General features: G+C 37.3%; 1 protein-coding gene across 4 annotated transcripts in view; it reads left to right on the forward strand.

Moving 5' to 3' along the window:
- The window catches only part of LOC113042258 (brefeldin A-inhibited guanine nucleotide-exchange protein 1-like), a 77455-nt gene that overhangs the window by 10803 nt on the left and 46559 nt on the right, over nucleotides 1-20093 (forward strand). For 3 of the 4 annotated variants that reach the window (XM_026200942.1, XM_026200943.1, XM_026200944.1), the window contains exons 2-6: nucleotides 10962-10992; nucleotides 16519-16675; nucleotides 16761-16907; nucleotides 18042-18221; nucleotides 18336-18389. In XM_026200942.1, coding sequence (XP_026056727.1) covers nucleotides 10962-10992; nucleotides 16519-16675; nucleotides 16761-16907; nucleotides 18042-18221; nucleotides 18336-18389 — 569 coding nt within the window. The remainder of the gene's footprint in view (nucleotides 1-10961; nucleotides 10993-16518; nucleotides 16676-16760; nucleotides 16908-18041; nucleotides 18222-18335; nucleotides 18390-20093) is intronic. The other variant, XM_026200945.1, reaches the window with a different exon arrangement.

Consider the following 20093-nt stretch of genomic DNA (forward strand, 5'->3'; position numbering starts at 1 on the left):
CATCCAACTAGTGTCTTGTGAACTAATTTAACTGATTTTTCAACCAGGTTTGCATTGTTCTTTTTGTTTCAGAAACTACGGCTTGTTAACCAGTCGAGTAAATGCATGCGGTTACACATGCATGCACTTGTTGTGGCAGTGTTGATGTGACTAGTTGGCAGGGCTACACCAGGGCCACCCTCATGCCCCACGTTGCGTTGTCCAGACAACATCCCTCAGCATTTCCTGTGCAGAGCCTAAATTTAATTATAGCTATGTATTTTCTTTCTCCTACACAATGTGAATGTCAGTGGTCCAATGCTCCCTCCTCAAGCACAGAGGACCTGAGCCGGGAGTTTATCTCTGCGGGTGAAAAGAGCACACTGCCCCCCCCTTCCACTGGGGTTCTGCTTTTTGGAAGCATTTGTGTTTGTGTGTGAGAAACGGTTTGTGTCTATTTGGTGGGTGGATGCTTGATACTTCAACTGTGGTCTAAATGGATAGATTATGCAAATTTGTCTCTGATTTTGTTTACCTTCCATAAACAGAATGCCGTCATGACAGTGTCATCAAGCAACCAAGTGCCAAATAAAACAGTGTAAGGTCTCGAAACAGCTACCTGTTTTTGTGCAAGTAGAGAAGGATAAAGATTTACAGGCATTGATTTTTTTAAACTGTGGTGTACATGTTTTGGTTTGGCTAGAATGTTCTACTCAAGTATAAATGGCAATGCATTGTAATATATTATTATGTATATAATATATATAAACTATATATATACAAATATTTCGCATGCATTCAAGTCAGTTTCTGTATAGCACCTTTTATGGTTAACACTTACACCTTTTCTGACAGGTGGAGCCCAGGTGAGAAATGCTTCAGGCTTGTAACCATGCCCAATTTAGATACCGATCATATTTTAAGGGGCAGAATCAGTAAACAAAAACAAGTTTGTCGGCATGGTTGTGATCACATAAAGCCTTATCTAATAATTGGCCAAAAAGATGTTTGCAAGGATTATATACACTATCGTTCAAAGTTTTGTGGTAGGTAAGAGTTACAATACAGTAAAAACTTGTAATAATGTATTTTATGCATTTAAAATATGTATATGAAAATAAATGTACAATTTAAAATGCATATTTCATATTTTTATGAAAATTTAAATGTAATTTATTCCTGTGCTGGCAAAGCTGAATGTTCAGAAGCCATTATAATCCTTCAGAAATCATTGTAATAGGGTAATTTGGTGCTCAAGAAGTTAATGATGAAAACAATACCAGTTGTGCTCCTTAACATTTTTGTGGAAACCATAATAAGTTTTTTTTTTCATTTCTATTCTTTGATGAATAGAAAGTTCAAAGTTCATATTTTGTAACAAAATATCATGTAGCTTTTGATCAAATGATTTTAGTAGAACAGGCAAAACGCATAAAGTTTACCATTTTTGGCTGAAAACATTGCAGTGTAAACAGCCGCTAAATGTAAAAAATTCTTACTGACCCCTCACCTTTAAGTTTGAACTGTAGTGTACACTGCCAGAAAATTGTGGGGTAGTACTCTCACATATACATATTTCTGGGAAGATAAGGTTTTCTTCTGGTCATTAAAAACTAAAAAGCCTTATGATTTTCCATGACATAAGTTCTGCAACACATCCAAGTGTTTAAACGGAAAACCCACCCATAAGAACTAGAGCCTTCAGATTCCTAAACTTGTCTGCCGGATTTATTCATTCTTGAAAATTCTAGGTTTGTAAGGCAAGAGGGGTTCATTTAAATAGTTTCTCTGGTTGTCAAGTGTGCCGGCGCGGTTTGAATGTGTGTTCTTTGAAATGGTAATGCATCTGTAGGAGTGAAGGAAAAATGCACCACTGCTCTCAGGTAACACTTGTCACCATTGAGAATGGGATTGAGGTTGGTTAGGAAGCTCCAATGGTTTTGGTAAACGTCACCTCTTTTAAGCAGATTTACGACTGGCTGTCTGTGCTCAAATCACAATGTGAATTCTTATGATCAAGAAAGGATCAGCCCCATTCCGCCTCTGTCCTTCAGTCCTGGATCTGGGAACGTGTGAATCCACCTTACCCTTTGAATGGAGTAGATCAAGTAGGCAGCAGATCAGAGTTTTCCAAGGGCCGGAGGGACTTATATGTAGATGTCTCGTGAAAGAAACTTTGCTTGGATGTATCCGTGTCTTGGCTCGAGAGTTGCAGAGTGATTCTACATGATAAAGAATTAGAGGAGGAGGCGAAGAATGCCCTAATAAGACCCCACCTTACACAGTCTACTTGGACTCCATTCGCACACCCTCTGGCTATGCAAACGACTTCTGTTTGGTTTGTCTTGCGGCCTGCAGTCACTGCATTAGTGTGCGTGTGTTGCCTTGGTGTTGATCGCATGTGTACTGCACAACTCCCAAAGGACCCTACTGTTAATCTTTCCCCAGCGTTGGAGCTGCAGCATGTGTGTACTGCAAAACATGCTACCATCCACTTTTTGCTTAATTGATGGAACAAACTGGCACCTGGAGACCGAATTCGCTCTGAGAGTTGTTAACCTAGGTGAAGGTGTCTCAGAGTCGTTGTCTCGATCCCACCATGCTGTTGTCTGGAACACCAAAGCAGGGTAACAATAAGCAAGCATAACAATTTTTGACTTTGGCAATCGAGATCCAGAGCAAAATAGCAATATGCAATTACAGAGCTCCTCTGCAATTATTGCTAGTATGAAGGAGAGAAACTGTCAACAGTCGGGGCTTTCTGCTGTCCTGCCGAGTGAAACTCCCCATGGTGTAACTGTACCGAGTGACATGTCACGGCATGCTCTCGGCCCACCGTATGCACCATGAGTGAAAGTAAAGCTATTCTGCTTCATTAGAGTTGCAACACACCTCCAGAGCTGATATATTCTCAGGTAGACCAGGGACATCTTTGACAACAACATTTGGCATTTGTGAAGTCCCAGCAAGGCCCAATATTCCTGACCAAGTTCGTATCGGTTTTCAGTTTAAGCAAAGACTATCTTTAATAATGGACCTGTGGCCTAGCAGTTGACACACAAGTCCCCACAAGTTTAGACTTTATGTGGAAATTGGCAATGAGGGTTTGACTCCAGATGTTTTATAGTGTATTTTCTATTATAATTATTTATATTTTTTATAGATCTATTGAAAGTGAACAGGAAGCAAATTGGGGGAGAGAGAGAGGGGGCATTAGATTGGGAATGGTCCACGAGTTGGGTCTCGTACTCAGGATGCTCGAAGTGCAACAACGCTACATGTCGGCTCGCTGCTCATGAGGCTGTTGATGCTCACATGTCTTATAGTTCTGTCACTTCCTATCATCTTTCGATTATACGATCAATAATAATAATGAATGATAGAAACAGTTTTGTGACTGTATGAAAAATAGTTTCTGTAATTGAAAAAAAATGCCTAGGCGACATTTATATTGAATAATTTGAAACAATAAAATTACTAAACTAAAACTTTAGAAAATAATAATTGAAATAAAGCTGAAATAAAATAAAATGCAACTTCAGTGAAAATATAAATATAGGTTTAAAAAAACAAAAATGACAAGCAGGTCAAATTACTGAAATGTTTAATTACTAAATTTGAAATATAAACTGAATATAAAAATAAAAGCTAATTCAATATAACAATCAATGCTATCATTGTATACAATACTAAAATTACACTGATTGGTACCATATCCGTTATCAGCTTCAATTTTTTTTTTATCTGCCTATATTAATGTCTATTACCTGGATATTTAATTGTTCATGCTCGTGTGTCTTACATTCTGATTATCTTTAACATCCTCTAATGTTCACTTAAAGTTAATCTCTAAAAAAAATCCAAACCTATTAATTTGATAACACTAATAAATCATCAAATATCAAAACGAACGTTCATTTTTATACTGTGGGCTTTATAACGTTCACTTTTATTTACAGTTTTAGTGTTTTATTTATCATTTATTTAGATAAAATACTTGTCATTGCTAATGTTTTTTTTTCTCCCTGGAGGTTGTAATCATTCCATCAGTTACGCAATCGCTCAGTAAGATCACCCAGAGAGCGAATGAACACGGTCATCCTAGAGCCCCACTGCATCAATTATTGGGTTGCAGGTTTAGTTTCCATTAATTGCGCTAGTGTTATTGCTTTGATTGGAGTGAATCATGGCTATGTGCATTTTAGATGATAGCGCCATCATAGTTTGGCAATTCTACATTATTTCATCTCGCTGAACTGTTGGCGCATGTCCTTAGAGCACAATTATCTCGGAGCCGCCATCAGCATCGCAGCGTATCAAGAGCTAATACATAATTCATGCTGGTTATGAGTGTTTATTTTATCCTAAAGCACAACAGCTTCTGTAACATTCTTTCACAGATGTTTTAATGTATGGCCATGGAAATAAGCTTGTTTCTATGATTTGGTAAAAAAAAAATGTGGGGTTAATTTTGAAGATATACAGTTTTGCTCATCCCTATATAATATCTACTAAAACTGTATTGTGTATTTCATATGATCTCTTTCAATGGCAGCTGAATACAGTAGACCTGCTTGAGTCTATTTATTTTCCCATGGCTATGTGGAATGCTGTGAGTCCCAGGCTAGTCCAGGGATTCGCAGAAGGTCTGGAGGCCCTGCTAAAATTGAGAGGGGACACACGGAAGCCCTTTACCAATGTGGGTCAGTGTGGATCCAGAGTAGACCGCCAGCTCTGTGCCCGTTGTTCACAACACACACATGCATTATATAGATAATTTCATTTTAAACTAGCCTTGCTCTCCCATTTGAATGATTTTTAGACCGTAATTGAATTGAGATATTAAAGCCCCACACTGTAGAAATGTATTAAGGTCTATTTATCTGCCACACTTTGTGTTGGAGATTGTGAGTGCTGTGTTGCACAGTCAGATTTCCTATCAGTCCTTTGAAGCTGATGGTAACTGAAATAAATGTATTTATGCAGTGTAATAATATGTTGTCCCAACTGTCGGCTCAGAAAGTGTGGGTGCTGGCAATGTTTCAAAATTATAATGGTGCACTGCCAACTGTTAGAGTGCACCAGTATGGCATACAGGAAGACTTTGTTTTGTGCTGCTCATCAGATTGTAAAGATGTAAAGGATTTGTGTAGATCATTGAATAAGCAGGCATGCATCATGATAAGTTGAATTCCTACTTCAGCCCATTAGCAAACAGCCAATAATGTTTTAAATACAATCAATTTTATTCAGCATTACCGGTAATTTGATCAAATTGACAGGAAAAACTTTTATAATGGTACAGAAAATGTAGGTTTCAAATCTTGTTATTTTGATCTGTTTTACTATCATTTTAGATCAAATAAATGCTGTTTTTGTGAGCACAAAATGGAGCTATCAAGACTTTGATTTTTATCAAGGCATATTCGAATTATTGCTTATAGTTGACAGAATTTGTTTTTTCAACGACACAAAAAACCAGCAAATTTATTAAACAAAAATGACTAAAACAGTTTTATTAATGGATGCTGATTTAATGCATTCCTGGATGTTCAATATCACAATACTAATTAATATATTTCGAAAATACTATTAATAAAATAAATGTATTCTTTAATAACAGATAAAATTGGTGCTGGGCGATAAATCTATAACGTTTATTATCGCAATATAATTTTCCTTGGTAAATCATTTACCATGGATTTACTAGTAACACTGAGTTCGATAAATGTTCGATATAATGTTTATGTGCCAAAAGCGGAACGAAAGAGCGCTATTCATTTTAACGCGATACATGGACCGTTTATCCACATACGACTGTAGGTTTAGTCATGATGAGTCTCAGTGATGCGAGCACTAAACAGCTCTGTGACATCCATTGTAAAGCACTTGAATTCAGTGAATTTTTTTTTTTTTTTGGAACCTCTAGATGGGGTGCTTTTCTGTAAGGATTCTCCTTTACTATTCAGCTTTGGTGTGGAGGCTGTGATTTGTTTTTCTTGATTTGTTTGCTCAAGCCCAGAGTCTCTCTCAAGGTCAGTTCATTGCTTTCTCTGAAGATTAGAAAAAGAAGTGCATTGAATGGACCTAATGCAATAGATTGCAAGGATAAATTTAGATCAAGGGTGTTTTCAGTATTGAAATTTCAGGTAACACAATACTCGTTGTGGCTCTCTGGAAATTATCATGTTGCTATGGTTTCTGTGTTTTAACAGGGACTGTCTACCACTAAAACTGATTAAACCGATCTTCATCCTGCACTGCTGTGAATACATGACACTGGCTACAGCTACTTTAGTTTATCAAACCAGCCAGAGACCTAAATTACACAGTAAACTATAAATTGTCTTGAAGGTTAGTCAGGACAACAGCATTTCTTTAGAGTTTATCACTTGTCAAAAGTAAAATATAGTAAAAACTGTAATATTGTGAAATGCATTTAAAGATCTGTTTTCTTATATTTCTTACACACACACACATATATATAATACACACACAATGCAGGTCAAAAGTTTGGGATCAGTTTTTTTTTTTTTTTTTTTTTTTTTTTTTAAAGAAGTCTTTTCAAGGCTGCATTTATTTGATTAAAAATACAGAAAAAAACATTAATCTTACAAAATGTTATTACAATATAAAATAATGATTTCTCTTTTAATATCATTTAAAATATAATTTATATTCTGATTCATTATTAGAATGATCAATGTTGGCAACAGCTGTGCTGCCAAATATATTTTTTGGAAAATGTGATACTATTGTAGCATTTGGACCAGACAAATAACTATTGTAGCATTTGGATCAGACACTTAACTATTTGTTATATTTAAAAGAAAATATCTAACGCCCCCCTCATCTAATGCTGCGTTTTCACCGAAATTACCCGGAACATTTGTACCAGGAACTTTTTCCCCCCAGACCTGTTGCTTTCTGCGTTTCCAATGTGGTGTAAAGTACCAGGAAGATTAGGCAAATAGACTGGTGACCTTACGAAATATTATATAAATTTGCCTTTTTTATTTTCATTTTAACATATAGATAAATTGAATACAAACCAAAGATAACCTTTTAGATTTACCCAAAACAAATTATATTTTATGTTTAACCACTAAAGAGACATCTGAGCCAGTGTCACACATCAGAAGGTCTAGCCGAGTAGAGACTTCTCTCTGCGGATACACTGAGCTCCCGCTGATCGCGTGGAGCTCACCGTCTCCGAGATCGGTGAAACACATTTTTTAAATAGGCACTGTCTTTATAAATAAACCACAGATTTGAGTTTTAAACTACTACATTCTCGCCTGAAATACTTTTAAAATTACATTTCATGACACAATAACAGTAATATTATGAAAATGATCCGAATAAATGGTGGTTGACTCAACCAGTGCTTGCGCGAACTCGACCAATCATGATGTTTAGCGCCCCGGCCCCGAAAGTTCCGGAACATTGAAAAAGTACCAACTCGCCAGCAGGGACTTTCTGAGGGGTATTTTTTTACCCGGAACTTTATTTAGTTCCTGGTTCCTGCAGTGGAAACACACCACCAGGCCAAAGTCCCTAGTTCCTGGGTAAAGTTCCTGCGGTGGAAACGCAGCATAACAAAAGGATCTTTGGACCCTTCCACCGAAATGCAACTACCACCTTAAAAAGGCAGACAAGGCCTCTGGTTCTAAAGCAACCAAAGACAAACTATCTGATAACACTAGTTTTATGGCTCAAAAGAATGTGGACAAAGCAACTCTTAACTCAAGTCTCTCTAAAACGGACACATTAGGGCCTTTCACACCGCTTTAGTTCCAGAACTAAATGTTCAGTAATAAAGTACTGGGACAATTTTGTGCGACCTATTTCTAAGTATCATTTCATATTTGAATTATTTACTAATTGTATTAATGTAAACAATTTATTTATATACTTATTTCTATGTATTTATATTAGTGCTGTCAAAATTAGTGTGTTAATCCAGGCGATACATTTTTTCAGATTGACGCGATAAAGATATTAAAGGCAGTTAACGCTGGGGTGGCGCTAGGGTTGGCAACTCCACTCACAATTGCTGTTTCAGTCTTTTTCTTCACAAGAACAATTGTTTATTTAAACGCAGAGCATCTGATTGACCACACCTAACTGAAGACGCGAACTCCAACTTTGCCTCAGTTACAGGCTCAAATCAAACTACTGCGGAAACTGTACTGGGCTCATTGCGTGTGCTCTACATTTGCACGCACAAATACGCCAGCTCATGCTATAGCATGTATCATTTTATGTCAAATCGCGGAAGAAACTACGAGCATGCAATGTCGTAGTTATGTCACCAGTTAAGCCATGAAGTCACCAAAAAGAGAAACCAGTGTGTAAATTGGGAAAAAATATTGCTCTCTGCTTCCGAAGTATAGTTAGACCTCTATTGCTAATTTAAAAAATACTTATTATAGTTGATACCAATATTGCATTATGGTCTAAGCCATATTCCTAATATTTTTGGAAACACTTGCATAGTGATTGAGAATGATGTGAGTGTAAGTAGACACCAGTGCTTGATATTCTGTCCATGTTGGAGGGCTGTCTGTCAGCAAAGCGTGTAGATGTCATTATGCTGCTATACTCATCATTGTTTACTGCCGAGAGGAGGAAGGAGAGTGCTCTTTCTACAGTATTACATTGTTCCCGTGCCGAGCACTTAGTCATTCATGACTGCAGCTGCTCGCTGAGACCAGAGGCTCTTGTTCAGAATAAACATATTCAATCCACACTTCTTTGAAAACACCAGCACAGATTGAAGTAGTCAGAAATCTTGACCTGTGAGTAACGGCATGAGCGACGTGTGGCGGCGCAAAGTGCTTGTACGCTAATGAATCCAGGTGTTAAAGCTGATTTAAAGTCTAATTTATGTAATGTAGGAGCTTTCAGAAGTTTGTAGTGAGTACCTTAGACTCTGGGCTTCTCGTTAGTAAATTTTTTCAACACTCTGAATGCATTTCTGATGCAGTTAATGACTGGTTTCAGAGGAAGAGGTGTTAAAGGGGCAATGCGTAATTAAATTCTGGAGTGTTAGCAGTGAAAATAGCTCTCGACAGAATGATGTTCTGAGCAAGCTGTCTGTGCGTTTGGTGTCACTGAGCACTTGCGTCTTGGATTATTAAATATTTTTGCTGATTTAATTTAGCTTTTAACTACCAATAATACTGTGGAATAGTAGAAGCTTACTGTGAAAAAAGGCAAATGCCTCTTTTTTTCTAGAAAGTGCATGTAAATGTGTATATGATCAGTATCACACTCGTAGCAGCATAAAATGGCTGTATGTCAGCATGGCTGGGATTTGGCCACAGGTAATCACAGGCGTTCTTATAGAAAGCCACATCCCACTGCTGCGAGTATGACATTGCGTTTATGCAACATTTTGATGGCATGAGTGTCTAAATATATAAGAAACGACAACAAATTGTCTTTTAAAACCCTCTTCTGTGCAGAACTACTTCCTTCCGCTACGGATTCAAATCTTAGGTAGACCGTTTAACAGCTGAGCCCAAGCCTCCATCACTTATTCAACATTGAGTTGCTTCTTTGAATACTTGCTTTATTGAAAAATATATTAATATTTTAAAAACTCACCGTATTATGTAGAGAGAGGGACTGAGGGACTGTGATTACCTGCATCTGATACAGCATTAATTCTTCAATTCAGTTCTTCAGTTCATTACTTTGGAGTAAAGTGATATCCTTGTTGTACTATCCTTACATCTGTTACTTCCTTGAATACAAGTAGGGGTGGGAAAATATTGATACACACGAGTATTCCAATATTTTGTTTGGTGATACTGTATCGATTCTCAAAAACAGAATAACAATATAATTTTTATTTATTTATTTAAAACTCAAACACGATTCATGGCAGTTTTTTCGTTTTTGAGTTTAGATCCCGACTGCTAGTCAGCAGGCTTCATCTCTGAACTTAAACTGAAAGGAAATGCTTGCATCCGGGCATGCCACTAATGTTAGCATTAATATAGTTCGCTGCTTAATAGGGCTGAAACGATTCCTCGAGTAACTCGATTACAAAAAATTATAGAGGCAAAGGCCTCAAAGCCTCTTTTAATTTATTTTAAATCTCACCTCAGGTTCTTTTGCAATGATTTTTTTAATGTGACACAACGTGTTTACGTCACCCACAAAGTGGAAGGAGACACAAGCACTGCGTCTGAAATCGCATACTGCAAGGAGTCAGCAGTGTTTTAATTTGAGGGCACGGGCAAACGTAGAGAACGTCGTGGTGTGTGTCCCCATTGCAAGATAGAGCTGGCATGCCACAACTAGGGCCCTATGATTTCCTCGATGCAGAAAACGCAGAGGGAATCGCGGAATACAGTCTTAAAAATGGAATTTACAGTTTAACGCAGAATGGCACGGAATTTGCAAAATTTTTAATGATTTAATCAAAAATAGGTCATTGCACTTACATCAAATCACGATATGGACTAATATCTGTAAATATTAAGCCGGAACAGTGTGTTTAAATATGAATCCTGCATGTTCTGCGCGTCTCTGTTAATGAATGGCGCAGAAGCGCGTCTTCGTCTATTTTACATACGCGTGATGCTCTGGTGATTTCAGCATCTGCTGTCTCACTAAATAAGGACGTGAACACATGAACAACATCTACAGAACTGCTCTGACAGTCACTTCATGAGCATTTCACCATTTAATTTTTTTTATTGACTTTGACTTTGAAAGTCAAAGTCCCTTGGTGTGGGATTTATTATTATTCTTTTTTTTTATTAAATATAAAACAAAATTGTCTAAACATTTATATACATAAATATATATTAAAGTATAGAAATGTTTGTAAACAAGTCAACCATCTCTTTAAGTCTGTACTTATATCTAGCGTTAACTCAACTGCATTAGTTCCTATAGGGTGGGTTATTTATTTATTTCTTTTCTTTTCATCATACTCATGTGAATATTTTCTTTTTCTTTTACAGAGGAAATCAAGGCGGAATCTGAGAATTTAAGGTAAGTCGATATCTTAAGCCACACCTTAGCTGTTGAGATATTGAACATGTATTTCAAAATCCCCATTTATTGTTGTCAACTTCAATGCTTGTAATGCAGCGCTGACATTTTCCAGAGAATAACCACACGCAGCCCCTTTATGTTTTGGCTGCTGCCCTGCCCTCATTGTGATTTGTGAGTGTGTGTTCAGTGCCGATGAGAAACACCCCTCACAGCCTGTGTAGTTAATGTGCTTTGAGACCTTGCTGTGTGACTAGGACACAGGAATGAGATGTATTGTGCTCAGGGCTTTCTGCAGGGCCAGGGCAGCCCGTTCTGAAGCCCTTCATCTCAGACGCCTCCTAGGGACAGCGTTCATTCACCCTCTGCATCCATTAATTCACAGCTCACCTGTTTCACCCCATCTGTCTTGCTTTCACATCTATGTCTTTTGGTGTCTCTTCCCTTTGTTGTTTACTGATTTCTGTTTTGAAGTGAAGGAGTACTCCTTTCAAACAATAGTTTTATTTTTAGTACCAGTTTTTAATGAAAACACCATTTATCACAGCAAAACTTTTTGTGATTTTGAATCTTTAACTACACATTGTCATAGAAACATAAATTTAGTAAGTTTTTCAAATGTTTGTTCAGTAAACTAATTAAGTAAACTTAAAGGTACAGGTTGTTGGACCTGCCACGAGAGGGCACACTACCAAAACAATAACAATCGTGGGGTTTGATGACACTAAGAAGGAGCTTGGAATGATGGGATTTGTTGTCTTCTACCCAACCGCTGACGGCCATCAATCAGACGGAAATATAAATCATGGATTTAACGGATGCAAAGACGCGATCAGACTATGGATCAGACGCGTCCTGGCGTGGGTCTAGAGATGCGATGCCCCGCGTTTGCCGTGTATGCCCTATGATACGAATCTTGTTGATCGTTATAATAACATACGTTTTCTGTAAAGATACGAATCAAAACAACTCACCTGTGGAGTAAAACGCAAGCAAGATCAGCATCTCTTTCTAGTTAAAGTTTGTCGTGAAGCTCTCTCCATCTAGAACACCTATACGCTTACGTTTATGGGAGCTGTCCTTGTAGACAGAACCAGCGGAAGACGGTAAACCGTAATTATGTTCCATAAATAAGTAACACAATCCACCATAAAACATGCAAGAAGAAGTAAATAAGGAACTGCTTGAAGCAAGCTAGTGGTTTGCTGGACCCTAGACACTACTTCCGCATTTGTCCATGACACTGTTGTCATGTGGTTTCTACATCAGTAAAAGCGGTAACAAAGGGTAACTAACGTCATTGACAGGCGACTGCACTGCCCGTGTCACTGTTTAGAATTGGAATTTTCTCATAATTTACAAGTAGTTGAAAACATTAGAGATATTGTTAGTAATCAGCTGGACAAAATATATAACATTAGCCTAGTGGTTTTTGGATATTTTACTGCAAATATCTTACAAATTGTACCTTTAAACTATTAAGTATCTTAAGTATTGTGTATCAATCCATGTACACAATACTTATATGACCACAAGAACTTTATATGCTTTTTTGTTTGTGTTTAGATAAACTTGGTTATTTCCAAATCATCCAAGCACCCAACTGATTTATAATATTTGATTATTATGACTAAGAAGTATTAAATTGTAAAGAAATTACAGATCCATCTTTGAAATCTGATTGGTGGATATCTTTTGACGTTTAATTCAGGTGCAAAAACAATTTATATCTAGCGCATGAGCCCAGAGAGATTTGTGAGTGCACAGGAGACAGTTAGAGAGTCCAGTATTGTGCGAGAACAAAGGAAATCCGTGATCGAGTGGATGCACAATAATGCGCTCTCGACTTTTGTCATTAAAATAATGCCATTATGACATTTATTATAATGGTTTATGTGAAGATTGTTTTTAAAATTTGCTTAAATTAGAAGTTGTAATTTTTTTAAGTCTAATAAATATAAAAATTGATATCTATGGTCAAATATTGGGGGGAAAAACTATTTAATTGAGACAGATCAGTAGTATTGGTATCAGTAGCTGCATTTACATTGACCCTTCTAATCCGATCATAATAGGACTAGAAGCACAATCAGAATAAAAATGTCACATGTAAACACGTCAATTGGATTGAATTGGCTTGATCTGACTAAAATTTCGATCGGATTGTAAGGGGTGGTTTATCCCTTTTGTAATCGGAGCGAGAGGACATGTAAACACTTGTTCGGATTGAAAACCGAAACTGGAAAGTACTGCGCATGCGCAGTGACGTAGAAATAGCGTAATGATGTATGACGCGTGGAACGAGGTGAACGAAGTGTCATAAATAAGTGTCATGTTATTATAAATCTCCCCTTTCAGTGTATGTGAAGTGGAACACGACCAAGTCCCGCCAGTCCTCGTTTAAGACTCTCATCAACAGACGACTACTTTTGAGTGCAGGAAGATACACTTTTACTACATTTAAAAAAAAAATTTTTTTTGCTAAAGTAAAGTTAAGCAGCCCAACAGTTCATGTGCTGGTCGTCGCCTAATTAGGACCCGAAGTAGATAGATATAACGTGTGCTTTTTAAAACAGCAGCGGGAAACTGTATATTCATGCAGTGTGCGCATGTCAAAAGAGTAAATCCATTTAGAAGCTTGTGACATGTAAACGCCCACGTCAACCCGATCACTTTATTTACCGTTCATGTAAACATTCATTCCGATAGAAGCAAAAAGTGTCCATGTAAACACACCTAGTGATTCTCGCTTTCAGCACACTCACTCTGCACACATTTATAGCTGAGATGTCTATTTAAAAATTGCAATAAACACTAATAGTCTTGTACATGTTAACATATAAGCAAAGCTATACAAATTTCAACACATAACCATGCAAAGCCATGTAAAATATAGATGACATACACAGAAGTACGAGCTGGAAAATTCATCTTTTTCTGTTGCCTCAGTCTTCCTTTTGTAAATGCATTACGATTTTTACAAATTGAAGAACATTTGAATATATATTCTGGGTAGCCACAAATGTTCTCCATACATCTTAACTTGTATTGAATCTTTTAAAACGGCACTAGATGATTCTTTTCCTCAGATGTCTCATCGTTGTACGATGCCTATGGCACTATTTGAGCTCTGCCTGATTAGCGACTTGGTTTAACTCTACTCTGGAGGGTTTGATTTGGTGAGCGCAGAGAGAGAAACAGTGAAAGTTCAGGCTAAATGAGAGATGTGTGTGAGGTAATCTCTGAGCCCGGCGGAGCTCTAGTCTTTTCCCTCGTAGCCTGGCTACAGCTCAATTTATGTCAATTAAAAATATGAGCTGGCTAATCCCTCCATAGACAGATTAATGAGATTGAATGAAAGAGAAGTGAAGAGAGGAGAGGAGGGGTAGAGATCCGAGCCAATGGGAAGAGTTGTATTAGACTGTAGAAGCCTCCCGCTGACTCAGCCAGCTAACTCAGAGCCACAGCAACACAACACGGCTGCGTATCAGTTAGTAGACATCTACCAATAGGAAAAGTGTGTACTTTTGAGTAATGTAGAGATTTGGGACTGTTTTTCCTACAGTATTTTGTTTTCTGTGTTAGATTTGGCAAATGGTTCATTTGATTAAGAGCAAGTTTGCAACCTGTTTGCTTTTGCATGCAGTTAGCAGGATGGATCGTACTTACTAAAATATGAGCTGCAGTCTTCTCATGAATAGGAACTGTGAATAAATTATCCTTTTAAAAATAGTTCCTTAAAATGAGGCTTGTGTTGGCTGTTCATATTTGCATACAATTAACTTGAAGGGATGACATACATGAAAATATGAATTCTAGTAAATATGAATTGCGAATAAATGACTCTATTGATATTTTCAGTCTGAAAGATTTGCAAAATAGCCTTGTTTGTGAGTTAGCAGTCAGTCAGTGAATCATTCAGTGGCTTTTGTTTTGACTTTTTGTTTGCCCAGTGACCATGATTCACCTTGACCTTGGTTCTTCTTACTGAGTCAATCAGAAAGATTTACAAAGCAGTCTTGTTTGTTTCAAACTCATTCGGTCAGTGAATCACTCCAAACATTATTGGGCAAGCTCGCAATTTGGGACATATTACAATACTTTGAATATTCCATATTTCAGACTGATGGCTTCAGTGGTAGATTTGCCAAATGATTCATTTGAATCATTATAAAGAACAGTGGTTTCAAGAGCATGTTCCCTCGTGAAATAGACAGCATTTTTGTGCTCTCTGTTTGTTTTTGTGGACAATTAGCTGGATAGATGATAGGTGCTAAAATATGAGCTGCAAATTTCGAATAAAAATGAATTGTGAATAAATGATCATTTTTTTAATGAGTCAGAATCACAAAACAGCTTTGCGTTTGTAATTAGCAGTTTGAATCAGACTCATTAAATCAGAAACTCATTCAGAGCAGTTAACAACAGTTGTGAGTCATTTTTCCAATTCAAATTTAACACAGCCGAGATTTGTAATAAATGAATAATGGTAATCTTAACAAAAAAAGCATGTGAGCTCCTGTTCCCCAAAGCGAAACATTATTTGGGTTTTAATGACATAATAGAACCATAATCGACCATAATATAGCTCATCACAATACTATCATATCTCATAAACTGTGTGATATGAATAGCGACTGCATCTTTCTCTTCCACGGCTTTGCTCTCGGTCACTTTCTCTTTTGGCAACACGTCCATTTAGTGCTCCACTTTATTCATCATCACTTTCTCTCTCTCTCTCTCTCTCTCTCTCTCACTCCACTCAACTTCATTCTTTTTATCTCCCCCAACCTCTTCCCCATGTCCCACTGCACTCATCAAGTCGTCTTGCTGAAGGAAATCGTAAAGCTCGTCCTTGCTAACACACAGCAGTCTTAGCTTGGCCTGGCACCACTCCAGATCCGTTGCTCATCTCGAGCTGATACAGTGGCTGGATATTAAGCGAGAGTTGGCAGTCTAGGTCACATCCACTGCAGTGTGGATATATAAAAAGATTCAAGGGCTTTCCACCCCTGGCAGAACTAAAGGGTTTTTGTGTATTAAAAAAATAAAGAAAATGCACATTGTTTCACTGTAATTTAATGTAAGGCCCTTTGAAATCCATTTCATTTTTTCCAAAATCTGTTTTTTTCTGTTTCCATCTTTTTAGACTATTTTAATGGTAAATCAATAAACATGTCTAATTAATTAAAATCAGAAAACTTACACAACAATCACAATTGTTTAGGCTAAGATTTTTAGGCTAAGTAAGTTTGACGTTGTATTTTGTTGAATTGCATTAAAGCAGTTGACGCCGAATTGCCACTAATTTTAAAAGTAATGCACAGGGCTTTTACAAGCTATTTAAAAGTGAAAGCAGAAAAAGAGGGAAAAAACTAAAACTAGCTAAAAACGAACAGTTGTTTTACAGGGAAATGCTGCTAATTTGAAAGTGAAAGTAAAATATGCACGCCGCTTTTACAAGCGATCTAAAATCTAAGGAAGGCTAGAAAAAGAGGAATAATCCAGGATAATTTTGTTTTGCAGCCCACCGGCTGGGGACAACAAGTCAAGTTCCAGTACTTTGCCGCCTATCAAATCCAAGACCAACTTCATTGAAGCAGATAAGTACTTCCTCCCGTTTGAGTTGGCCTGTCAGTCCAAATGTCCGCGCATCGTCATCACCTCTCTAGACTGTTTACAGGTCAGTGCCCTACAACACACTTGTGTCAGGATGCTTTTTATGATGAGGATGTCTCATTTCATGCGCTGTGTTTCTGATTTTTCAGAAACTCATAGCATATGGTCACCTAACGGGCAGTGCTCCAGACAACACCACCCCTGGAAAAAAGCTCATCGACAGGATCATAGAGACTATATGTGGCTGTTTCCAAGGACCGCAGACGGATGAAGGCGTCCAATTGCAAATTATAAAGGTCAAATATTTTTATATGAGATTGCGCATAATAATGCCATGTTTTGGTTTGATTAAATTCAGAAATGCTCAGGGTATGTTATTTGGGTGATGTTTATACAGGATCTTCAGTATTGCAGTATTAAACTACATAAAAGAAAGTAGATCAGAAATATATCTCTAATTAAATAATGATTTTAAATAATAATAATTGCATGACAAATTACTTTGTTTTGACATTGTTTTAATAATTTGAAAATCCCTTTCTCATCATAATTTAGAATTGAATAGCATTTATTCTATGAAATGCTATAATAATAATTATTATTAAATTCTAATTTATTGCGACATTATACTTTAAAATTATGCATAAAAATAAACAAACTTAAACAATCAGTTGTTGTTCTACTTCTACGTTTTAAAACAAAATATAAAAAAAAAAAAAAACATGAAATATTTTCTGTAATCTCTCTCTCTCTCTCTCTCTCTCTCTCTCTCTCTCTATATATATATATATATATATATATATATATATATACTTTTTTTTTTTTTTTTTTGCAAAACTGGTTGAAAAATATCTTTCAGCTGCTAAATGGAAATTCTGTTTAATTATCTTTAATTTATTTAAATGCATTGGCAATTTTTAATAGGTTCTATTAATTCAGTGCTGATTTAATTTTAGTCTTTAGTCTTTGTCTTCAACAGTTTCCAGTTGTCTACCTAGTGTCCAAAAAACAAACAAACCGAATAATAATATACAAAAATGACAGAATTAACCACGAGCAAAATAAAGCAGTCTTTTTTCAGTCTGAGTATGTAGGTTGCTCTCTCTTATTCTTTATGTAGAACTGCTCTAACCTGTAGTGCTCCGATTTCCATCGCGTCATTTGCCTGAGCTATTGTTTTACAAATCTCCTCGTGGAATGTGGAGTAGCAGGACAAGCACGGCTCCTGAAAGCTGCTGACCTCTTTCATGCGGCCGCTTGTCGAGCCTAATCTGTTTGAACTTTACCAAGATTTCCACAGCTAAAGTAATAAATAATAACTCTCCCCCATATCGTCCGAATATTTTCCTAGGATTTGTGGCTACAGTTGTGTCTTAATGTCCTCTGTGGTTACATTTGTATTTGTTTCTTTTTTACTCCGGTCCCGACAGGCCTTGCTCACAGCCGTGACCTCGCAGCACATAGAGATCCATGAAGGTACGGTTCTGCAGGCCGTGAGAACGTGCTACAACATCTATCTGGCCAGTAAGAATCTCATCAACCAGACCACGGCCAAAGCCACCCTCACGCAGATGCTGAATGTGATATTCGCCCGCATGGAGAACCAAGCAGTGAGTGCATTTGACCTTTCTCCTGTGGTAATATGGAGAAACGACACCTTGATCTAACATTTCTTCTTTCTTTTTGGTTGATGACTCTCCTCCTCCTTTCCCCTCAAAACATAGCTTACAAATCACAAGATCAGTTGGTCTTTGGCATCAAGAAAGCGAGATCGTCAGGTAAAGAGTGACAGGACTGCCTTGAAATGTGCTTGATCTGAAGTTTTCTCTGGTTTGTGTGCATCAGTTTCATCAATCACTCGCGCACTCTGTCTCTCTCTCTCCGATCTCTCGCAGACGTCTCGCTCCTGTCTGCTTGCCTTGGCTTCATTGCCTTCATTTTCTGCCTGCTGTCATCCCCTCCATTACAAATGACTTCCTTTCATCTGTCTTACCATGTTTACGTGTTGTGGAAGAGTGTGATTCCAGCAGCTCTCTCTCATTTGTAAGGCCACGTTTACACCTGGTAGTAACATCTGTCTCAGGTGCTTTGGACATACATTGTCAGTGAAAACAGCTGTTGACACCTGGTAGTAACGCCATTTGATTTATGCCTCCATTTGTTGCTCTATTTGACTTGGAATTATATTTAAGATATTGTTCAGCCTTTAACAATATCAGTATGATTTAAAAATTGCATATTTTATCAAAAATAATGACATAAATAAATAAAGCATTATTACATTTTAAAATTAAATAATATTAACAATTTTATTGTTATTATTGTTGTGCCACTTAATATTCTTGCGAAAATCACATTTTTTTTTTTTTTTTTTAAGAATTCTTCCTGAAAAGGCTCGAGAGAACAGCATGTATTGGAAATAAAATATTAGAAAGCTGAACAGAGCAACCAACATTTTATCAAATATTTGTTGTATTTTCAGAATGTTAAATCTGTATGTAAATGCAATGTAAATATACAAATCGATTTAAAATAATCAAGGTTTCCCCCATTTTTTTCACTGTATGAATAAAATAAAATATGTAATTATTTGTATTTATATGCACAGTCATTCATCATAAAATAATACAATGTTTATTAATATTTACAAATATTTTAAAAGAAACATTTTAATACATGCATTTTAATGCTCCATGGAGAATTCCACAACTATTTTCTGAAATAATAAGCAGTCATCGGATCTGAGTTTTGATGTTCCAGATGGGTATTGTTGTTCAGGACACGTTTTGCACTGAGGGATCGGATCAAAAAAACATCATGGACCTTTGTTTATGATCTCATTCAGTGTTGTCATTTGGGTTCGGATCATCCGAGATGGATGTTGATACCAGGAGCAAACGCCATGTGTCTGTACCTTTGTGGTTTAGGTAGCTGCATGTGGATGAGGACAGTGAGGTGCAGTTTAGATGTTTCACAGTTGCTGCATTAATCAAAAGGATGCCATTTGCAGTTTTGGCACAAGCAAAACACACTGTCACGCAGTTTTAGAAGTCCGGGCAGAGCATGACACATTCTGACAGCCAGACACACCATGCATAACTAATCAGCTGTACAATAATGAAGATTTGTGTCTGTTTTGACCACACGGACCAGGCCATATTAGACCACCTGAATTCAGTCGAAAGCTCTACAGAAGGGACATCTTTGTCCCTCATACTTTATTAATAAACCTGTTACATTAAATGTGGATGGACGCCGAGCTTATCCGCGTTCTCTCCAGGGAAGTGGATGAGCTGGGTCTGGATTGGTCTCCTCCAGAGGAACCAGCCCGTAGCAGTCTGGATGAATGGTTTCTGCCGGGGCGCCAACAAGCCCCTCGTCAGCGAACCGCCCCGTTCTTCCCGGAGGTCCATGACGAGCTCACAAAATCGTGGCGCGCGCCCTACTCAGCGCGCTTGTCTTCCAGGCTAAACTTCTCGCCG

Source organism: Carassius auratus, chromosome 24 (genome assembly GCF_003368295.1).
Source record: "Carassius auratus strain Wakin chromosome 24, ASM336829v1, whole genome shotgun sequence".
NCBI lineage: Eukaryota > Metazoa > Chordata > Actinopteri > Cypriniformes > Cyprinidae > Carassius > Carassius auratus.